Raw genomic sequence first — 19134 nt, 5'->3', positions numbered from 1 at the left:
CCCACTGAAAATGTAAGAAGAAACCAGAGTTAAACCCTCACTATTTCATAACTCACCCCACCCCATTTCTGGTCCTAAATTTGCCTCAGTGCAGTCTTGGAAATAACTGACAGAATCATTAATGCAGGATTTGATCTGCACTTCTAAAATCTTCATTCTTTTTTCACTAAAAATTTATATTTAAAGTTCCGTGCTCACACTCTGAAGCTAAATTAACCAATGCCAAATAAAGGCAATTTACAGGCTTAGCCCTTACCATCAGCTTTCAGATGATTTAACAAAAAAAAACAAGGTTGGTTCTGGAGGGGGGTACTGGACCCAAAACGTTAACTCTGTTGTCTCTCTACAGATGCTGCCAGACCAGCTGAGTTTTCCCAGCAATCCGTGATTTTGTTTTCAGCTTTCAGTTGATTTAAGATTCTCCATTTAGTTTGCAATGAGAGGTAGCAATTAAAGTTTTGCTTCATTGCCTGACAGTCTGAAGTGTGCATCAGATGTTTATCTAGGCAGAAACTGGTTTCCACATTATCTGGAAACATTCTTTTTGTTGCTGCAGAATTTTTTTCCGATACAAGCACCATTCATTCTGAAACCAAATTACATTGTACCCCTTTCAGCATTCCTTTGTTTTAAAATGGTGCAAGGGTGGCACTTTACCTGAAATTCTTCATGCATTTGTCTTTTTTCCTCCCCCGGTCCTTGGATTGTGTGTATCACTAGCTAGGACAGCGTTCATCACCCATCTCCCCAATATTCTCCAGAGGTGGTGGTAAGCTGCCTTCTTGAATCATTGCAGTGCACTTAACTTATGACATTATGGGTTTATGCCCTGAGGATTTGAATGACAATGACAACGTCTCGTCCCAACGCAGGATGGCTTGTGACTTGGAAAGGGTCTTGCAGCTTGTGGTGTTCACACACCACAGGACAAAGGCAACAGTTGTGTGTTTACATCATTGGCTTGGAAGGAGTCTTGACAAATTGCTGCAGTGTATTGTGTAGATGGTACATACTGCTACCACAGACATTCTACCATGACAGTAATCACAGCTATGACTTCATTCAAGTGTCCTTATCAGCAAATATCACTGGATCAGTGATCAAAAGTAGGAGCAATGGGCCACTTTCTCTCCAAACCACTCCGATTTAACAGTCCTGGGCAGCTCTCGGACAACCAGCCCAAAAATGTGTGATGCATTGTTCAACAATATCTCACAAACAAGGTGGAACTTCCAATTGAAAAAGGAACCTTAAAAATTAGACCAAAAAAAGGGTCACACAAGAGAACTCCTGTAATGTGCCAAAAAACTTTTATTAATATTTTATAAAAGGAATTTGTGTCGCATAAAAAACTTTTATTTAACGAAACATAACAGGAAATATAAAAGAAACAACTGCAAAGGAAAATGGAGAGTGAATTTGAACACCACCAACACAAGAGGATGAGGGCAGAGGTGGGACAAGGGAACAAAGAAGTGGGTCTGTAATATTAGATATGGCTGTCAGCCCAGAACCCTGTGCATTCACAGTGTCTGCCTGTACCTTTACACAAAGCTTTCCTCAGTGGAGGGGCCCAACAAGTTGGTACCCCTCTGAACCTCATCATATGCGCAACTAACTAAACACCATCTCGGCGATGTAAATGACACGGTTGAGATGCGAATGTCAAAGAGACACAGTCCTTGCCTTTACATACAGGAGCCATAGTTTTCACTGGGCAATCCCACCCCAAAAAAAGGACATATTTCCTCTCGTTGGAATCAGAACAAAATTATAAAAACTAAAGATTAACTTATTCTTGGGTTGAGCAAATAACTTCTGCCAAAGCGAGGGATACCTGTCCCCAAACATTGTAAGGACAGTACAGCATGGGGTTAGATTCAGAGAAACGTTCTCTCTACATTGTCCCCAAACACCCCCAGGGCAAGTCCAGCACAGAACTGAATATCGGATAAAGCTCCTCTATGCTACCACATTAATGCACCTCTACACCAACAACAGAATCAAGTCCCTTACTGCATGTGTGACATTTTATTCATCTCCCACACCAGCAATTTTACAGCCTACAAGAGTGACTATCAATTTGTACCATGCAGTTTACTTGTGCCCAAAAGGGAACCAGGCTAAAGGTGCCCAAACTAATTTCACTTATGGTCCTTCACAAAGACCAGGTCTGGGATTCAGCTCTAAACGCAAACAAAATTAAAGGAAAAAACGTTTTTCTCCAGCTTAGTGAACCAAGCACTTATTAAAATGGCCCCATGTCAAACAAATTGTGTAAGTGGGGATGGAATGTCCAGCGCAGAACAGAGCATATGCACGTGTCAGTTTGAGAGTGATGTGTTGCATTCCAATTACACCTACAGCTCATGAGGGAGAAAAAAAAAGTTTGTTCCCTTCTTCAGTCCTGTCCTGCTGTGTTCCATTAAGTTTGAGAATACAGAAGCCACAATAGAACTTCAGGAAAAAGGGATCCTCTTTTCAAATAAATGAGAAAATGCTTCCAGTTCCAACGAGCAAGACAACTCTTCATTTAAAAAAGGAAAAAAAGTCAGCCTCTGTGACGGCAGAAGTCAAATCAGTCTTTGAAAATTTCACTAGATTTTGAATTTTTTTTAAAAAAAACAAATACACAAATTTTGCATAGCTTGCCAACGGTGATTGATTTAGGCCTGTGCCTTAAAACCAGATAGCAATTGTTTGGGGGCTGCCAGAGGATATCATTCAAAATCTAAATGATTTAGTGACTTGAGACTGGACTGTGCTGTGAGAGCCTGGTGTGGTCATTTGATGTTTGTAGTTATTGGAGGGGAAACAAAGAAAACAAACACTGAACAGCTTTTCTTTCATTATAATTATTTGATATTGAAATAATCCCTGAAGTTATCAGGTATAATAACTAAAATCCTTTAAACATTTGATTAATCTGGAGAAGTACAGCACAAAGGAAGTAGTTAGATTACGGAATGTGCCGAGCCCCCTAATGCCCAGTGACTTCTACATGGCTTCCCTGATTCCCAGAATTCACAGCGAGCTGGCATCAGTAAAAACAAATCCTTGTCGGTTTCCAAATCGCCTTTACATTAAAAAAAATCAACGTTCATTTTTCACTTTTTGCCTTTCTTTCTCAAAGGCAGTGATTCATGCTGGGTTAGAGTTCCACAGAACCTGTTCCTGTGCCTAACATTCATACTGGAAGCCTGGACTACAAGCATCAGTGGGCTAATTGACCAGGTGGGGTTTGGGGAGGGGGGGGCGGGTGGGGTTTGAACCAAACATAACTTGGATGTCCTCCCCTTCCCCCATCATGATTGATCAGCCTGCCAATACTCGTTGGTCTCTTTCCAGCAGGGGTCACGACACCAATTAGGAGTGGGAACAAAGGCTGAATTTTCAACCCCCCACCCTCAACCCAGGGTCACTGAGGCCAATTGGTACCCTACTTCAGATTGCATGTGAGGTCTTTGTGGACCACATGGTTCAGTTAGACACTGAACTATGCACTCATCCTCTGGGCCACAGTTTCAAACTCAATTAACTGACAGGAAATTCAATTTGTAAAGTCCAGCCAGCTCTCAGAATGTTGATTTCTTTTTGTTTTGAACACTGAGGGAATCAGGTAAAGGCTATTCAGCCACTTTTAGGGGTTAGTCTGCAGGTATGGACTTGTATGAAAACAGACCTCCTAAACAACAAAATTCACAAATCTGAATGAAACTCCCAATGACTCCTTCCCGTCACTCGTTACCTCACTAGTTCTACACAGGGTCTGGGCAGCTGCACCATCCTTTCAATACGGAGAGAACTTCTGTCGCTCAGACTTCTTAACCCCATTGGATGAGGAGATTTTGGCCGTATAAGCTGATAGGCTCCCAGAAGGCCCCGAGGTGGCCGCAGACAATGCCAGGAAAGGTACGCTTTTCATGCCAAGGAGGCTGGAGATGGGAATGGCATAGGGGGCATTCAGCAGAGAGGATGGGAGGGTGGAGCTCATCGATGCCAGTGGGGAAGAGGCAGGGTTGGTAGGTTGAGAGAAGGTCATGTTGAGGTCAACTGGGGTCGTGATGGAAGCATTCTGGGAGGTGGTTTTAGCCATCTCTAAACTGTAAAGAAAGAGAGGTGGAGAGAGGTCAGGGTTATATTAGGTGAGAGGAATTGAAAAAGATTTGAGTTAAGGAAGGGTGGTGAAGGATGACAGTAAAACAAATGTACGGATACATTATGCCTCAGGTTCAATACTTGTGTATTGAATTAAACACACACACACACACGCACAAACACCACTAAATACATGCAAGGGAACCATCACAGCTTGACAACCTTTGACCAGCTAAAACCCATGTTGCCAAGGGCATGCAGAATGAAGCCAGACTCGAGGTTCACAATACCTTCATGTGTAAACTTGATCAAAGTTCCACTGAGGTGACTGTTTGCTGGAGACATTGGCTCCAAAGAGCAAATCCCAGTGCTTTCCCCAGAGCACAGAAGGTGCAGGCTGGTTTAGGGAGATGCCTAGATTAGATTAGATTCCCTACAGTGTGGAAACAGGCCCTTCAGCCCAACCAGTCCATACCAACCCTCCAAAGAGCAACCCACCCAGACCCATTCCCTCCCACTTTTGAACAGGTCATCTCCTAGACCACCGGTGAAACCTACTAAATTTGGAGGCTAAGTCAAAACCAGAATCCTCCTCCCTTTCTACCAATTGAATCTTCTTTAACCCTCCTCTTTGCTAACTGACCTACATTAAACTCTATTTTCTATAACACTAACTTTTGAAGCTGTCATCTCCCTCCAATTTTACAATATCCAGGCTTTCTTAAATACAAAATTACTTAATTGGTCTTAGAACCAACAGTATGTAACTTGCTGGCATCTTGTGGTGTGGGCCTTTACCTAGGCTTCTTGATAATACACACCAACTGGCATCAAACTGAGCACTGGTTAGGTAGAGGAGTGTGCAGACGGCCAGCACATTAGACGATCAGCCAATACAGGGTGCACAATGCCAAAGGCTGAAAGGAAGGAGGTTTGCACTAATTGTGACTAACACTGAGCTTGAGGCTTTGATCTGTCTCAGGTGTCCCATGCCAAATTCCCCCAACTCCTATATTGGCCCAATATGGCCTAGGGAGAGGAGATACAAACAGGAGGATAACAAATGAGTGGGAGGAACAGTGACTGGTGCAACCTAGAAATGGTACCAACATGCTTTACTGATGAAATGTGGTGATTTAATGATTAGGTGCACTCCATTTGTAAAGAGTTCAAAGAGACTGCAACGTCCACTATCTGAAAACTCGCAAAAGTCTTCACCAAGACTTGGTGAGTGGCCTCACTGACCAACATAGTGTCTGATCTGAGCTGAATTAATTGATCTTAGGCACACGGCAGTGGGTAATCTCCTCCAGCACTAATTCAGGGTGGATGCAGAAATTCAGCCAGGGTTCCCAGTCCTATTACCCTCCTGTCTCTCAAACTCACCACCTGCTGGATCCAGTCAGTGGAAACACTCAGTCAAATCAGGCAGGGCTGAACCTCATTACACCCATGGTCAACTAGCCCTTTGGCACTTGCTGCCTAGCTTGCACAGGTTAGGCCATTTATGTGGGTTACCAGAGGTTGAACAGTACCCGTGGAACCATACCCCAAGCAAGATAAAAGGGGAGCAAAAGTGAAGAAACCAACCAAGGTGCTGTCACAATTCATCCTTAACATCAGTGCAAGAACTGACAGGATACTAGCGTCTGATACAATAGTCAGGGCTGGGAACAGCAAGAGTAGAAGTCAGTGCTTTCAATTAAGAAAGAGAAAGGAACAGTGAAGAGGGATCCAACTTCACCTCTCTCCTGTCTCCTGATAATTGAGGGGAGAATGGCATTGACTGTTCTCTGGGTGGTGTTATGGCACCTGTTTATCTCAGGATACATGAGAAAGCATGGATCAGATGTCAAAATTAATTACCTACTCCAAACATGACAAGCTGTGGATTTAGGTAAGCGAGTCCACTTAGTTCTACACTGTTTCCATCACTATTCAAATAGCTCACTGCAACCCACTACTAAAACTGTGCTGGCAGACAACTACAGTGCGCGGTATTGTTCTGGGGTAGACCTCCAAGTTTGCTTACCATGCATTTATGAGGTACTGGGCCAAGTTGACGTTCAGGGGTCCCCCTGTGATTGTAACAAGTCGCTCGGTTGAACCGTCAACCTGATTGTCAATCTTGATTTGAGCACCTGACATCTGCCGGATTTCATTAATTTTACTGCCCTGCCTTCCGATGATGCAGCCTATTAACTGTTGAGGAAAAACAGGCATGGATTAGTCAAGAAAATGCAACAGCCTATCCTGACAATTATTTAATTCTTACATTTTCCATTTAGAAAATAAACTAAACAGTTCTTGTGCTCTACCAGACACTGAAAAAAGCAATACGCATCTCTGTCAACCTACATCATTGGTGACATTAAGTTATTCAACAGGTAATGAGGAACAGCAAGTAAGATACAGAGTAAAGCTCCTGCTAAACAGCCACCAAATACTCCCAGCAGTGCAGGACATAGTCAAGCTTCCTCTCTTCTTTTAAACTGAAATATTTCAAATCTTTAAAATATTTCAAACAAGAGTGCCCATAATATAACCTGACATTTGCCCCATTCCTGATGATAAGTGTCTGATTAAGATTGAGCTTTTTGAAGAAGTAACAAAGAGGACTGATGAGGGCAGAGTGGTAGACATGATCTACAAAGACTTCAGTAAAGCATTCAACAAGGTTCCCCATGGGAGACTGGCTAGCAAGGTTAGATCTCATGGAATACAGGGAGAACTAGCCACTTGAATACAGAAGACAGAGGGTGGTGGTGGGAGGGTTGCTTTTCAGGCTGGAGGCCTGTGACCAGTGGAGTGCCACAAGGGTCGGTGCTGAGTCCACGGCTTTTCATCATTTATACAAATGATTTGGATGTGAATACAGGGGGTATATAGTTAGTAAGTTTTCAGATGACACGAAAATGGGAGGTGCAGTGGACACGTAGGTCAGATTGTAACGGGATCTTGATGAGATGGACAATGGGCTGAGAAATGGCAAATGGGAGTTTAATTTAGATAAATGTGAGATAATGCATTTTGGAAAAGCAAATCACCGTAGAACTTATACACTTGGTGGTAAGATCCAGGGGAGTGTTACTGAAAACCAAGACTTTGGAGTGCAGACTTAAAAGTTTTTTGAAAGTAGAATCACAGGTAAATAGGATAGTGAAGGTAGCATTTGGTATGCTTTCCTTTATTGGTCAGAGCATGGGAGTATAGGAGTTGGGAGGTCATGTTGTGGCTGTACAGGACATTGGTTAGGCCTCTGTTTGAAAACTAAATGCAATTCTGGTCTCCTTCCTATCAGAAGGATGTTGTAAAACTGGAAAGGGTTCAGAAAAAATTTACAACAATATTACCAGTGTTGGAGGATTTGAGCTATAAGGAGAGGCTGAAGAGGCTGGGGCTGTTTTCCCTGGAGCGTTGGAGGCTGAGGCTTATAAAATCCTAAGGGGCATGGTAGAAGAAATAGACACGGTCTTTTCCCTAGGGTGGGGTTTGGAGGGGGGTATGAGGGGTCCAAAACTAGAGGGGAAAAATATAAAAAGGGACAACTTTTTCATGCAAAGGGGTGGTGTGTGTATGGAATGAGCTGCCAGAATAAGTGGTGGAGGTTGGTACAATCACTGTTTAAAAGCCACCTGGATGGGTACGTGAATAGGAAGGGTTGAGAGAGATATAGGCCAAGTGCTGACAAATGGGACTAGTTTAGGATATCTGGCTGGCATGGATGAGTGGGACCGAGGGTCTATTTCCATGCTGTACATCTCAATTACTCTAAACAGGATTATTCTGGTCTGAAATTTGGACCTAAGAAAGTTAGGGAATTGAAACAAAACCTGGTCTTTATGGTATTTTGCCTGGATCTTTCACCTCAAGAATTATAGCTGTGCATTTCTGGCACTTTGTCAAGCAAGACTCTGCTTTACCAAGATAAATTTGTTTTTCATCTTAATCATGTTACAGCACATTTACCTCAATCTCTATAGCTTATCTCTCTGAATAGCAAAGAACAGCACTGACACTTGGATTGGAAATAATCAGAGACAACTGAAGTCCAAGTGCAAAAAGAACAGCTCTACCAAGAGAGTCTGGTGAGACCCAAGACTAGCATCAACTTTTGGTATTTCCTTACTAAATAATTTTCCAAACAAGACAAAAGCACAAGTTATTGGAGGTAGAAAAGTTAGTGTTTGAGGGGAATGGGACGTCCTGAGAAATGCAACTATTGCACTATTCTAATTGAGAATTCACCAACTAGAGGAAACATTTTTTCCATATCCACCTGGTCAAGAACATTCAGAATCTTAAAAAGTTTAATCAACTACCCCTCATTTTAATGCCAGTGAAGCCAAGTCCAACCTACCCAACCTTCCCTCATAAGACAACCACCTATTCATTGCAGGTCTTAATCTAGCAAACATCCCTGAACCACCAACTCATTTACATCTCTCCTGTTTAAAAAAAGATTTTGCAACAAGCTGGCTCTGCCTTAGAGTACAATAATTGTCATCTAAAATCTCCAGATTCTTTCATTTCCTGTGTCTGTGGGTTTTTTTAAAAAAATCTTCCAAATCACTGAGCATTCACAGCTATTTGGTGTAAAGAATTCAAAAAACTCATGTTCAAGTGAAGCAATTTTTCATCACATTCTTAAATGACTGGTCCCCTATCCTGAGACTGCGATCCTTCGTTTCACATGCTGTAGCCAGGAAACATTTATTCTGTCATATCTACTGGAAATATTTTAATAACATTGGTCAGTAGAAGATGGAGAAACAATATTCTGGCCTGTTCTAATTAACCCCCTCAGAGGGCAGCCATCTCATTCTGGGAATCAATCTAGTGAGCTTTCGTCAAAACTCCGTCAAGGCAAGCAGTCTCTTCTGTAGGTACAATCACAAAAGTGTATTCTAGGTGTGGTCCCACCAAACACTTAAGATAAGCAAGACCACTTGAAATCAGACTTGTTTCAGCATTCCAAAGCAGTTGGAATATTAAAGTTTATGTACCATTTGTCTTCCCAATTGGTCATTGCATTGGCACTTTAACTGTTAAAAGCCCAAATCTTGATTTTAGCCAACACTGGCTAGTCTAACCTTATAAAAGAAAATTCTAATTTTTCCAACAAAGTGAGTAATTTGCTGTTTCACCTCATTAAACTACATTCTTTAACATTTATTTCATCCATTTAAACCTTTTTTTCTGCCTCCTTGCATCTCCCAAATGGTTTAGTTTACTACCTACCTGTTTTTAAAAAAAACACTTCATTGGACTGAGATTGACATATACCATAAAGAGCTGAAAATATGTTGCTGGTTAAAGCGCAGCAGGTCAGGCAGCATCCAAGGAACAGGAAATTCGACGTTTTGGGCATAAGCCCTTCATCAGGAATCAGGCTTATGCCCGAAACGTCAAATTTCCTGTTCCTTGGATGCTGCCTGACCTGCTGCGCTTTAACCAGCAACACATTTTCAGCTCTGATCTCCAGCATCTGCAGACCTCACTTTTTACTCGAAGATATACCATAAAGAGGAGACCAGAGCACTGTTCCCTGAAGTTCTCCATTTCACTCACCGCCATCCTGAATGTTTTTTTTCTGTCTATTTCAGAAGCTTTAACCTTGTATAACAAGCTCTTATTTAGCCAATGCCTTTTGAAAATCAAATAACATTAACTGGTTCCTCTTTATTGTTCCTGGTACTTACAACCTGAAACGGACACTTCAATACAAACTTGCACATAAAGCCTATTACCATAACAAATAAAGACTGTCGGTACTTCATAACAGTATTATCAAACAAAGCGTCACACTAAGTCACAACAAGTGATTCAAAACTCAGGCAGAAGTAAGGCTTTGAGAAGTATCTCAAAGAAGAAAAAAAATGAAGAGGCGAATGGAGGCAAAGTGGGCAAGGAGGGAAATCCCAGAGAAGTTAATGTCTTGGCAGCTTAAGAATGATGGAGCAATTAAAATTAGAGGTGATCAAAAGCCCAGAATTGAAGGAGCACATTATAGCTTTAAAATCTCCTACAAGTCTCCATACAGAAGGACAAGGCCGTGGAAAATTTAAAAAACTTTTTTTTGCAAAATGGGTGTAACTGATACGGGAGCCAGTGTAGATCAGCAAGTAGAGAGGTGATCGGTGAATGAGAACTGGCATATGTTAGAACTCTGACAATTTTGGATGACCTCCGGTTACAAAGTATAGAATGTGGGAGGATGGTTACAAAGAATTATAATTGATTTGACAAACATCATTTATCCTGCGTAAAATCATACTGACTTCTGCTTAATCAAATTACAATTTGCAAAATGACACACTAGCAATTCCCGGGTAATAAAACCCAGCATGTTTCTTACTATCCTCGTCAGACTAAACAGTTAATAGTCCTACTTTAACAGGAGCTGGATTTGCCACCTTCCAATCTAATGACCTCATTCTAGAAGCTAGAGCACCCTGGTAGGGCAAAACCAGTGCATCCACTATTATTAACATGTAAACCATAGCCGAGCTGTCAGCTCCAAAATAATGCCAGGTTTTAGTCCCGCTAATTTCTCCAGAACACTTTCTTCATCACAATTTTCTTTAAGTCCTTCATTCTCCAACTGTGGGCTCAGATCTTACCTCAGTCACTATCTAAAAGCTGACACTTCAGGGGAGCATCAAGGGAGACATTTTTTTTTTAAATCCTCAGTTGAAACATTAGCTGGACTCAACATGGTAACAGAGACTACACTTCAAATACTTTTTCATTACAAAGTAGTTTCAGATGTACAATTCTGAAAGGTGCTCTATAAATGCAAGTCTTTAAAAATTATGTGAAAGCTGGGATATAGTGTCCAAGCTATGGATTCCTAACTGTACTGTACACCCTATGGATATGGAAGCCTGACTTGCACAACAGCACTCAAACTTCCAACAGTTAGTGTCTCTCCAGTATTGTCCTGTCATCCATTTTATGAAACAGACACCTCTTCATTCTTGTTTTGAATTTCAAAAGCCTTATGGTGTGTGCTGTCTGGTTGGCATTCTTTTCTGCCTTTGTCACTTGATACTTTTGAGTTTGAAGAGAGCATTGTGTTGCCCTGCTGACTATTTATAAGCAGAGTCATTGCAGGGGCTGTGAATCCACCTCACATTCATCACATGCCTAGAATTGCAACTCAACTCCAACTGAAGTGAACCAGAGAATTGTCCTTCAACAGGACAGCAGCAACAGACCAGAGGATGACAACATCAGCCTCACAGCAATAAGTCATTACCCAACATCATAAACACGAGTCTAAATGAGGCATTGTAATAGTGCCTATACTAGATAGAAGTAAGGTCTTTTCATTGTGAAGGGACAGTCTGTATATTATATGACATATAATTTCCCTGCTTGTCCATTCATAAATTGTGAAATACTCACTATACATAAAACAGTGCACTTCATTTCCATAGAACTACAAGTAAATTATAATAAGTTATGACTGTCCCATTTAAAGAGGTACCTATGCAATTGCGTATATCAAATTATGTGTGAGGCATAATCACTATTTGTAGTAAGAGGTACAGTCACCCTTGTTCCAATGTACTGTATAGTTACCCTATAGCCTTTCACTAGTATAAATCTACACTGCACCATGGCACAGAGGTTCCTTTCACCACTGGACTTTTTAAGCAACCCAGTACCACTTTTGTAGGTATTGCCTGAAACTGAAAAATGTGAAAGAAAAAAATCAGAGGTCACCACTCCAGGAATGGCTGCACATTAACTTAGCCTTGGAGGGGTTTAGTTAACCTCAATGAACAGGCAGGGTATGCGACAGCAAGCGCCTGTACTGCATCACCTCTGTTAGTGAAGATGGCTGAGTGCTGCCTGATTAATGCTGACTGATCTGAGATTTAATGCAACCACTGGCTCAAGGAGGGCGATTTGTCAATCAAAGCTTCATACTGTTACTGATCCATCACTAACAGATGGTGAGCTATCACTGCTGCCTCATCTCACATGGAGTCAGTTTTGCTATACTGCGGTAGTTTCATTCTCATGCAATTCCGTGTAACAAGAAAATTGTGCAAAAGCAGTAGCATTTAAAATAACAGGATTGGAATAGTGTTACAACCAATACATGCTTTAAAACTTGGCACTTTAGAAATAGTGTCCCCAATTTATCAATCATGTTATAGCAAATTCATGTCAACAAAATCTGCATTGTAGCAGGATAACCTGCTGGCTCTGTGGCAGGAAGGGGGAGAAATCTGTAGCAAGTGCTCTTTTCTTTTCCCCTGTATTTACTTGGAAGGGTAGAGACTGATCTCCAATTCTTCTGGATAACGTCCAAATATGTGGAAGATAAGATTCATCAGTTGTGATGAATCCATTGGCAAACATCCTGCTCTGTTCGCCCTCATTTCATTTTTACTTTCTGTGCAGTGTTGTTAATTCCAGTCCATCTTTAGCATTATCCTCAGACCACACACCACTCTGCCTATCCTTCACTCACTCCATCTTTTTTTGGATACTGGGCAGGTTAATAATATATTAGACAGTGGTTAACAAATCACATTTGGGGCAGCACAGTGGCACAGTGGTTAGCACTGCTGCCTCACAGCGCCCGAGACCCAGGTTCAATTCCCGACTCAGGCGACTGACTGTGTGGAGTTTGCACGTTCGCCCCGTGTCTGCGTGGGTTTCCTCTGGGTGCTCCGGTTTCCTCCCACAGTCCAAAGATGTGCGGGTCAGGTGAATTGGCCATGCTAAATTGCCCGTAGTGTTAGGTTAGGGGTATGGGTGGGTTGCGCTTCGGCAGGTCGGTGTGGACGTGTTGGGCCGAAGGGCCTGTTTCCACACTAAGCAATCTAATCAGTTGGGTATCCAGAAGACAACTCGGGACTTGCTCACACAACAGGTTCAGTTCAACCAACACTGAATACTTAAAAAGTACTTGATATTTCCAAAGGATGGGAGGAAATGAAAATGACATTGTACAGCTCTCAAAAGAAAAATAATTTTAATTTAGAATATCAAAATACAGTATTGAATCATTTTGTTTCAGTCAAGAAGTAAATTCATTGATAGCATTTGTAGTCCCCATTACTACACTGTTGGATAGCACATACATTAAGAAATAACATGGTCTTATGAAGAAAGATTGGAGAAATCAAATTGGCAAACACAGGTAGGAGAATGAGTTTACACAGTTATTTTAGACAATTACTTAAAATGATGTGTGCTGGAACTAACCATTAAGAGGCCATTTTAGGCCTGATCATGTGCTCTATGAAAGCACTAATGACCTCATTGTAAAAGGATCTTCTAGGTAAGAATGATCATAACATGGTAGAATTTCACATTCCGTTCGGAAATGTTAAAAGTGGGTCTGAAGCAAGTGTCTTCGATTTAAGGAAAAGCAATTACATGGTATGAAGATAGAGTTGGCTGAAGTAGATTGGGAAAATAAATTGGAAAAATAAAAAGACAGCAGAGCAGTCAAACATTTAAGGAAAACTTTTTAAATCTCAAAGATATATTCCATTGGGAAAGAAAACTTATGAAAAAGGTGCACCATCCACCATTAATTAAGATCAAGGATGGAGTCAAATCAAAAGATGCAGCAGGCTGCAAAAATTGGCAGCATTCTTTGGCAAAATTTAAGAAATTAGTAGAGAATTACTTTAAGTGCGAAATTGAAGCACAAGCCAAAAACAAATGAAATGTAAAAAACACAGTAAAAGCATTCACAAGATTATTAAAAAGTGTGTTGGTCCCTTAAGAGGGGGAGATTTGGGAATTAACAATTGAAAAACAAGAGAATAGCAGAACCTTTGAACAAATATTTTGCATCTGTTGGCATAGTAAGACATAAAGCACAAAATTGTAGAAAATCAAGAGGCAAAAATGGTAAAAGGAACTTAATTAATCATGATCACCAGAGAAAAAAATACAATAAATATAATGGGACGAAGAAGCCTTCCAAGTCTTGTGACATGAAGCTTAAAAGGTTTGATGGAAGAAGTTGCAAATATTGTAAAGGATCAGTTGTAATCTTCCAAAGTTCTCCAAATTCTGGACCAGTCCCAGTCAATTAGAACCAAATATTAACACCTCAATTCAAGAAAGAAGGGAGATAGCATGCAGAAATTCAATTAAGGTTAAGGTAGTAGCAAGGTATTTAGAAAATTATGAAACATATCAGAGTCAATATGATTGAGAGAAAGGGAAATCATATTCAGCAGTTAATACAGTTGACTGTAAGTAGTAAGGTGGATACAATGTATTAGAATTTCCAAAAGGTATTTGATAAGAATAAAAAGTGATTATCAAATAAAAAAAAGTTACTGCTCAAGAGCTCATGCTATTGGGATGATATTTTAAAATAGAGGGGGGATTGGCAAACTTACAGGATACAGACTCATGAATAATTGGCAATGCTCAGATGGGCAAAGTAGTGGAATGTCATAAATCAGTATTGGCACCTGAACTATTTTCAATCTATATCAGTGACTTGACTGAAGCAAGAATGGACTACAGCCAAAATTTACTGATGTTACATAGATAGGAAGTTATGAAGATACAAAGATTCTGAAAAGGACTCTAGATAGAGTACAACGCAAGAGGCCTAACAGGAAAGGCAGATGAACTCAGGGCATGGTTAGGAACACAGGACTAGAATATCATACCAATTATAGAAACATGGCTCCGAGATGGACAAGACTGGCAGCTTAAATGTCCCAGGATACAAATGCTACAGAAAGGGAGGCAAGAGAAGAAGGGGAATGGTGTTTTTGATAATAGATAGCATTACTGACGTACTGAGGGAGGATATTCCCGGAAATACATCCAGGGAAGTTATTTGGGTGGAACTGAGAAGAAAGAAAGGGATGATCACCTTATTGGGATTGTATTAATAGACAATGAGATCTCAGTTATCTGTAAGAATAAGAGGGTGGTTTTGCAGAGGATTTTAACTTTCCAAACATAGACTGAGACTGCCGTGGTGTTAAGGGTTTAGATGGAGAGGAATCTGTTAAGATTTTACAAGAAGATTTTTTGAGTCAGTATGTGCATGTACTTACTCGAGAAGGTGCAAAACCTGACCTACTCTTGGGAAATAAGGCAGGGCAGGTGGCTGAGGTGTCAGTGGGGGATCACTTTAGGGCCAGTGACCATAATTCTATTAATTTTAAAACGGTGACGCAAAAGGATAGACCTGATCTAAAAGCTGAAGTTCTAAAATGGAGAAAAGCCAATTTTGAACGGTATTACGCAAGAACTTTCAAAAGCTGATTGGGGGCAGATGTTCACAGGTAAAGGGACGACTGAAAAATGGGAAGCCTTCAAAAATGAGATAAGAATCCAGAGAAAGTATATTCCTGCCAGGGTGAAAAGGGAAGGCTGGTAGGTATAGGGAATGCTGGATGACTAAAGAAAAAGAAGGAAGCATATGTCAGGTATAAACAGGTTAGATCTAGTGAATGCTTAGAAGAGTAGAAAGGCAAAAGTATACTTAAGACAGAAATCAGGAAGGCAAAAAAGGAGACATGTGGAAAAGTACATGGGAGATATAGAATGGAGAGAAATAGATGGTGACGTCTTGAAAAACATCCATATTACAGAGGAGGAAGTGCTGGATGTCTTGAAATTCATAAAAGTGGATAAATTCCCAGGCCCTGATCAGGTGTACCTTAGAATTCTGTGGGAAGCTAGGGAAGTGATTGTAGGCCTCTTACGGAAATATTTGTATCATGGATAGTCAGAGGTGAGGTGCTGGAAGACTGGAGGTCGGGTAACGTGGTGCCACTGTTTAAGAAGGATGGTAAGGACAAGCCAGGAAACTATAGACCAGTGAGCCTGACATCGGTGGTGGCTACGTTGTTGGAGGGAATCCTCAGGGGACAGGACGTACATGTATTTGAAATGGCAAGGACTGATTAGGGATAGTCAACATGGCTTTGTGTGTGGGAATTCATGTCTCACAAACTTGATTGAGTCTTTTGAACAAGTAACAAAAAGATGATTGATGAGAGCAGACCAGTAGATGCAATCTATATGGATTTCAATAAGGCGTTTGACAAGGCTCCCCATGGGAGACTAGTAAACAGGTTTAGGTCTCAGAATAAAGGGGGAACTAGCTATTTGGTTGCAGAACTGGTTGAAAGATAGAAGACAGAGGGTATTGAAGACTGGAGGCCTGTGATCAGTGGAGTGCCACAAGGATCAGTGCTGGGTCCACTATTCATCATTTACATAAATGATTTGGATGTGAACATAAGAGGTATAGTTAGTAAGTTTGCTGATGACACCAAAATTGGAGGTGTAGTGAACAGCGAAGAAGGTTACTTCAGATTGCAACTGGATCTTGACCAGATGGGCCAATGGGCTGAGGAATGGCAGTTGAAGTTTAATTTAGATAAATGTGAGATGCTGCATTTTGGGAAAGCAAATCTTAGCACTTAACAGTAAGGTCCTAGGAAGTGTTGCTGAACAAAGAGACCTTGGAGTTCAGGTTCATAGCTCCTTGAAAGTGGAGTCGCAGGTAGATAGGATAGTGAAGGTGGTGTTTGGTATGCTTTTCTTTATTGGTCAGAGTATTGAGAACAGGAGTTGGGAGGTCACGTTGCAGCTGTGCAAGACATTAGCTAGGCCACTGTTGAAATAGTGTGTGCAATTCTGGTCTCCTCCCTACGGGAAAGATGTTGTGAAACTTGACAGGGTTCAGAAAAGATGTACAAAGATGTTGCCGGGGTGGAGGCTTTGAGCTATAGGGAGAAGTTGAATAGGCGAGGGTTGTTTTCCCTGGAGCGTCGAAAGCTGAGGGGTGACCTCATAGAAGTTTATAAAATAATGAGGGACATGGATAGGATAAATAGACAAAGTATTTTTCCCTGGAGTGGCAGAGTTCAGAACTAGAGGGTGTAGTTTAGGGGGAAGAGGGGAAAGATACAAGAGACCTATGGGACAATGTTTTCACGCAGAGGGTGATACATGTATGGAATGAGGTGCCAGAGGATGTGGTGGAGGCTAGTACAATTGTAACATTTAAAAGGCATCTGGTTGGGTATACAAACAGGAAGAGTTTGAAGGGATACGGGCCGGGTGCTGGCAGGTGGGACTAGATTGGATTGGGATATCTGGTCAGCATGGATGAGTTGGACAGAAGGGTCCGTTTCCATGCTGTACATCTCTATGATTCTATGACATAGACCATAGAACAGTACACAGCACAGGAATGGCCCCTTCAGTCCATGATGTTCCACATAACATGATCCAAATTAGACTAATCCCTTCTGCCTGCCCTTCAGGGTCCATATTCGTCCATTCCTTGCATGTTCACATGCTCATCTAAAAGCCCTTTAAAACGTCCTTATTGTATCTGACTCCACTACCATTCTTGACAGTATGCCCCAGACATCACCACACACAAAAAAAACTTGCTCTTCATATTTCCTTTGAACGTTTTCCCCTCTCAACTTAAATGCATACCCCCTGGTATTAAACATTTCATCTGAGAAAAAGATTCTGTCAACCCTATCAATACATCTCAATTTTACAGACTTCTATCAAATGTCCCCTTAGCCTATCCACTCGATAGAAAAGGTGGTTTTTCCAGCCTCTCCTTATAGCTCAATCCCTCTAATCTCAGCAGCATCATGGTAAACCTCCTATGCATCCACCCCAAAGTCCTCAATCATCATCATCATCATCATCATGTGTAATATGACCAGAATCGAACACAATAGTTTAACTGCAGCCTAACCAAAGCCTTACAAAGCTGCAACGTGACATCCTGCCCCGACCAATAAAGGCAAGCATGGTATATGCCTCCTTTATCACAACCCAGTTGCATGGCCACTTTCAGGGAGCTATGGACTTGAACACCAAGATCCCTTTGTACATCAATGTTGTCATTGACTGTATATTTTTCCTTAACATTTGATCTCCCAAAGTGCAATACCTCAGTTGCCTGGATTCAACTCCATCTGCCCTATCTGCAGCTGATCTATATCCCATTGTATCCTTTGACAATCTTCTATGCTAGCCACAACTCCACTGATCTTCGAGTCATTGGTAAAGTTACTCACCCACCTGTTTACATTTTCATCGAAGTCATTTATAAGGCACAAACAGCATTTGTCCCAGTACAGATTCCTGCTGAACACCACTCGTTTTGTACCTCCAGCCAGAAAAACACATTTCCACCACTACCTTCCGCTTTCTGTGGGCAAGTCAATTCTGAATCTGAGCGGCCAAGTCACTATGGATCTTGATCTTCTGGATGAGTCTACATGAGGAACATCTTATTGAAAGCCTTACTAAAATTCATATAGACAGCACCCATTCCTCTACCCTCAATGATCATCTTCATCACCTCAAAAAATTCAAACAATTTAGTAAGACGTGACCTACCCTATGCAAAGCCATGATGACTGTCCCTAATTAGGTCACGCTTTTCCAAATGTGCATAAATCCTACCCCTCCGGATTCTCTCCAATAGCTTCCCAACCACCAATGAGAGACTTACCAGTCTACAGTTTCCTGGGTGATCCCTATTCCTTTTCTTGAACAAAGGAACACTAGCTACTCGCCAGTCCTCCAGGATCTCTCCCATGGCTAACGATGACACAAAGGTCTTGATCAAGGCCGAAGCCATCTCCTCTGTTACCTCTCCCAATAGACAGCATGGGGCCCTGGGGAACTTATCCACCTTAATGCACTTCAAGAGACCCAACACCACTTCTTTCTTGATCTCAAAATGCTCTAGCATATTATCATGCGCCACAATAATTTCACAGTCCTCCATATTGTTCTCCTGGGAAAATACTCATTGAGGATCTCGCCCACATCCTCTGCCTCCAAGCAGAAGTTGCCTCCTTTATCGTGGAGTGGTCCTACCCTCTCCCTAGTTATCCTCTTATTTTTAATGTACAGAATGCCTTGGGATTCTGTTTAACCCTACTTGCCAGAATCATTTCATGACCCCTTCTTGCTTTCCCGATTCTCTTTCCTTCTCCCCAAATCAACTGGTTACTTTGATAACAACAGAAAACTAAT

The 19134-nt window shown here is 41.4% G+C and overlaps 2 protein-coding genes across 7 annotated transcripts in view; one reads left to right on the top strand and one right to left on the bottom strand.

The window, feature by feature from the left end:
- Positions 1-19134, bottom strand: part of pcbp4 (poly(rC) binding protein 4) — a 59370-nt gene that overhangs the window by 3137 nt on the left and 37099 nt on the right. For 2 of the 5 annotated variants that reach the window (XM_060835763.1, XM_060835764.1), the window contains exons 12-13: positions 6131-6300; positions 1294-4103 (exon numbers count right to left, since the gene is read on the bottom strand). In XM_060835763.1, the coding sequence (XP_060691746.1) occupies positions 3791-4103; positions 6131-6300 (483 nt within the window). In that variant the 3' untranslated portion in view covers positions 1294-3790. Of the gene's footprint in view, positions 1-1293; positions 4104-6126; positions 6301-19134 lie in introns of those variants that run through there. The other 3 variants (XR_009645437.1, XM_060835765.1, XM_060835766.1) reach the window with 2 other exon arrangements.
- The window catches only part of nprl2 (NPR2 like, GATOR1 complex subunit), a 68236-nt gene that overhangs the window by 46896 nt on the left and 2206 nt on the right, over positions 1-19134 (top strand). The window lies entirely within an intron of this gene.

Source organism: Hemiscyllium ocellatum, chromosome 14 (genome assembly GCF_020745735.1).
Source record: "Hemiscyllium ocellatum isolate sHemOce1 chromosome 14, sHemOce1.pat.X.cur, whole genome shotgun sequence".
NCBI classification, from domain to species: Eukaryota; Metazoa; Chordata; class Chondrichthyes; order Orectolobiformes; family Hemiscylliidae; genus Hemiscyllium; species Hemiscyllium ocellatum.
Note: the sequence above shows the minus strand (reverse complement) of the source record. Positions and strands in the feature narration are given on the sequence as shown.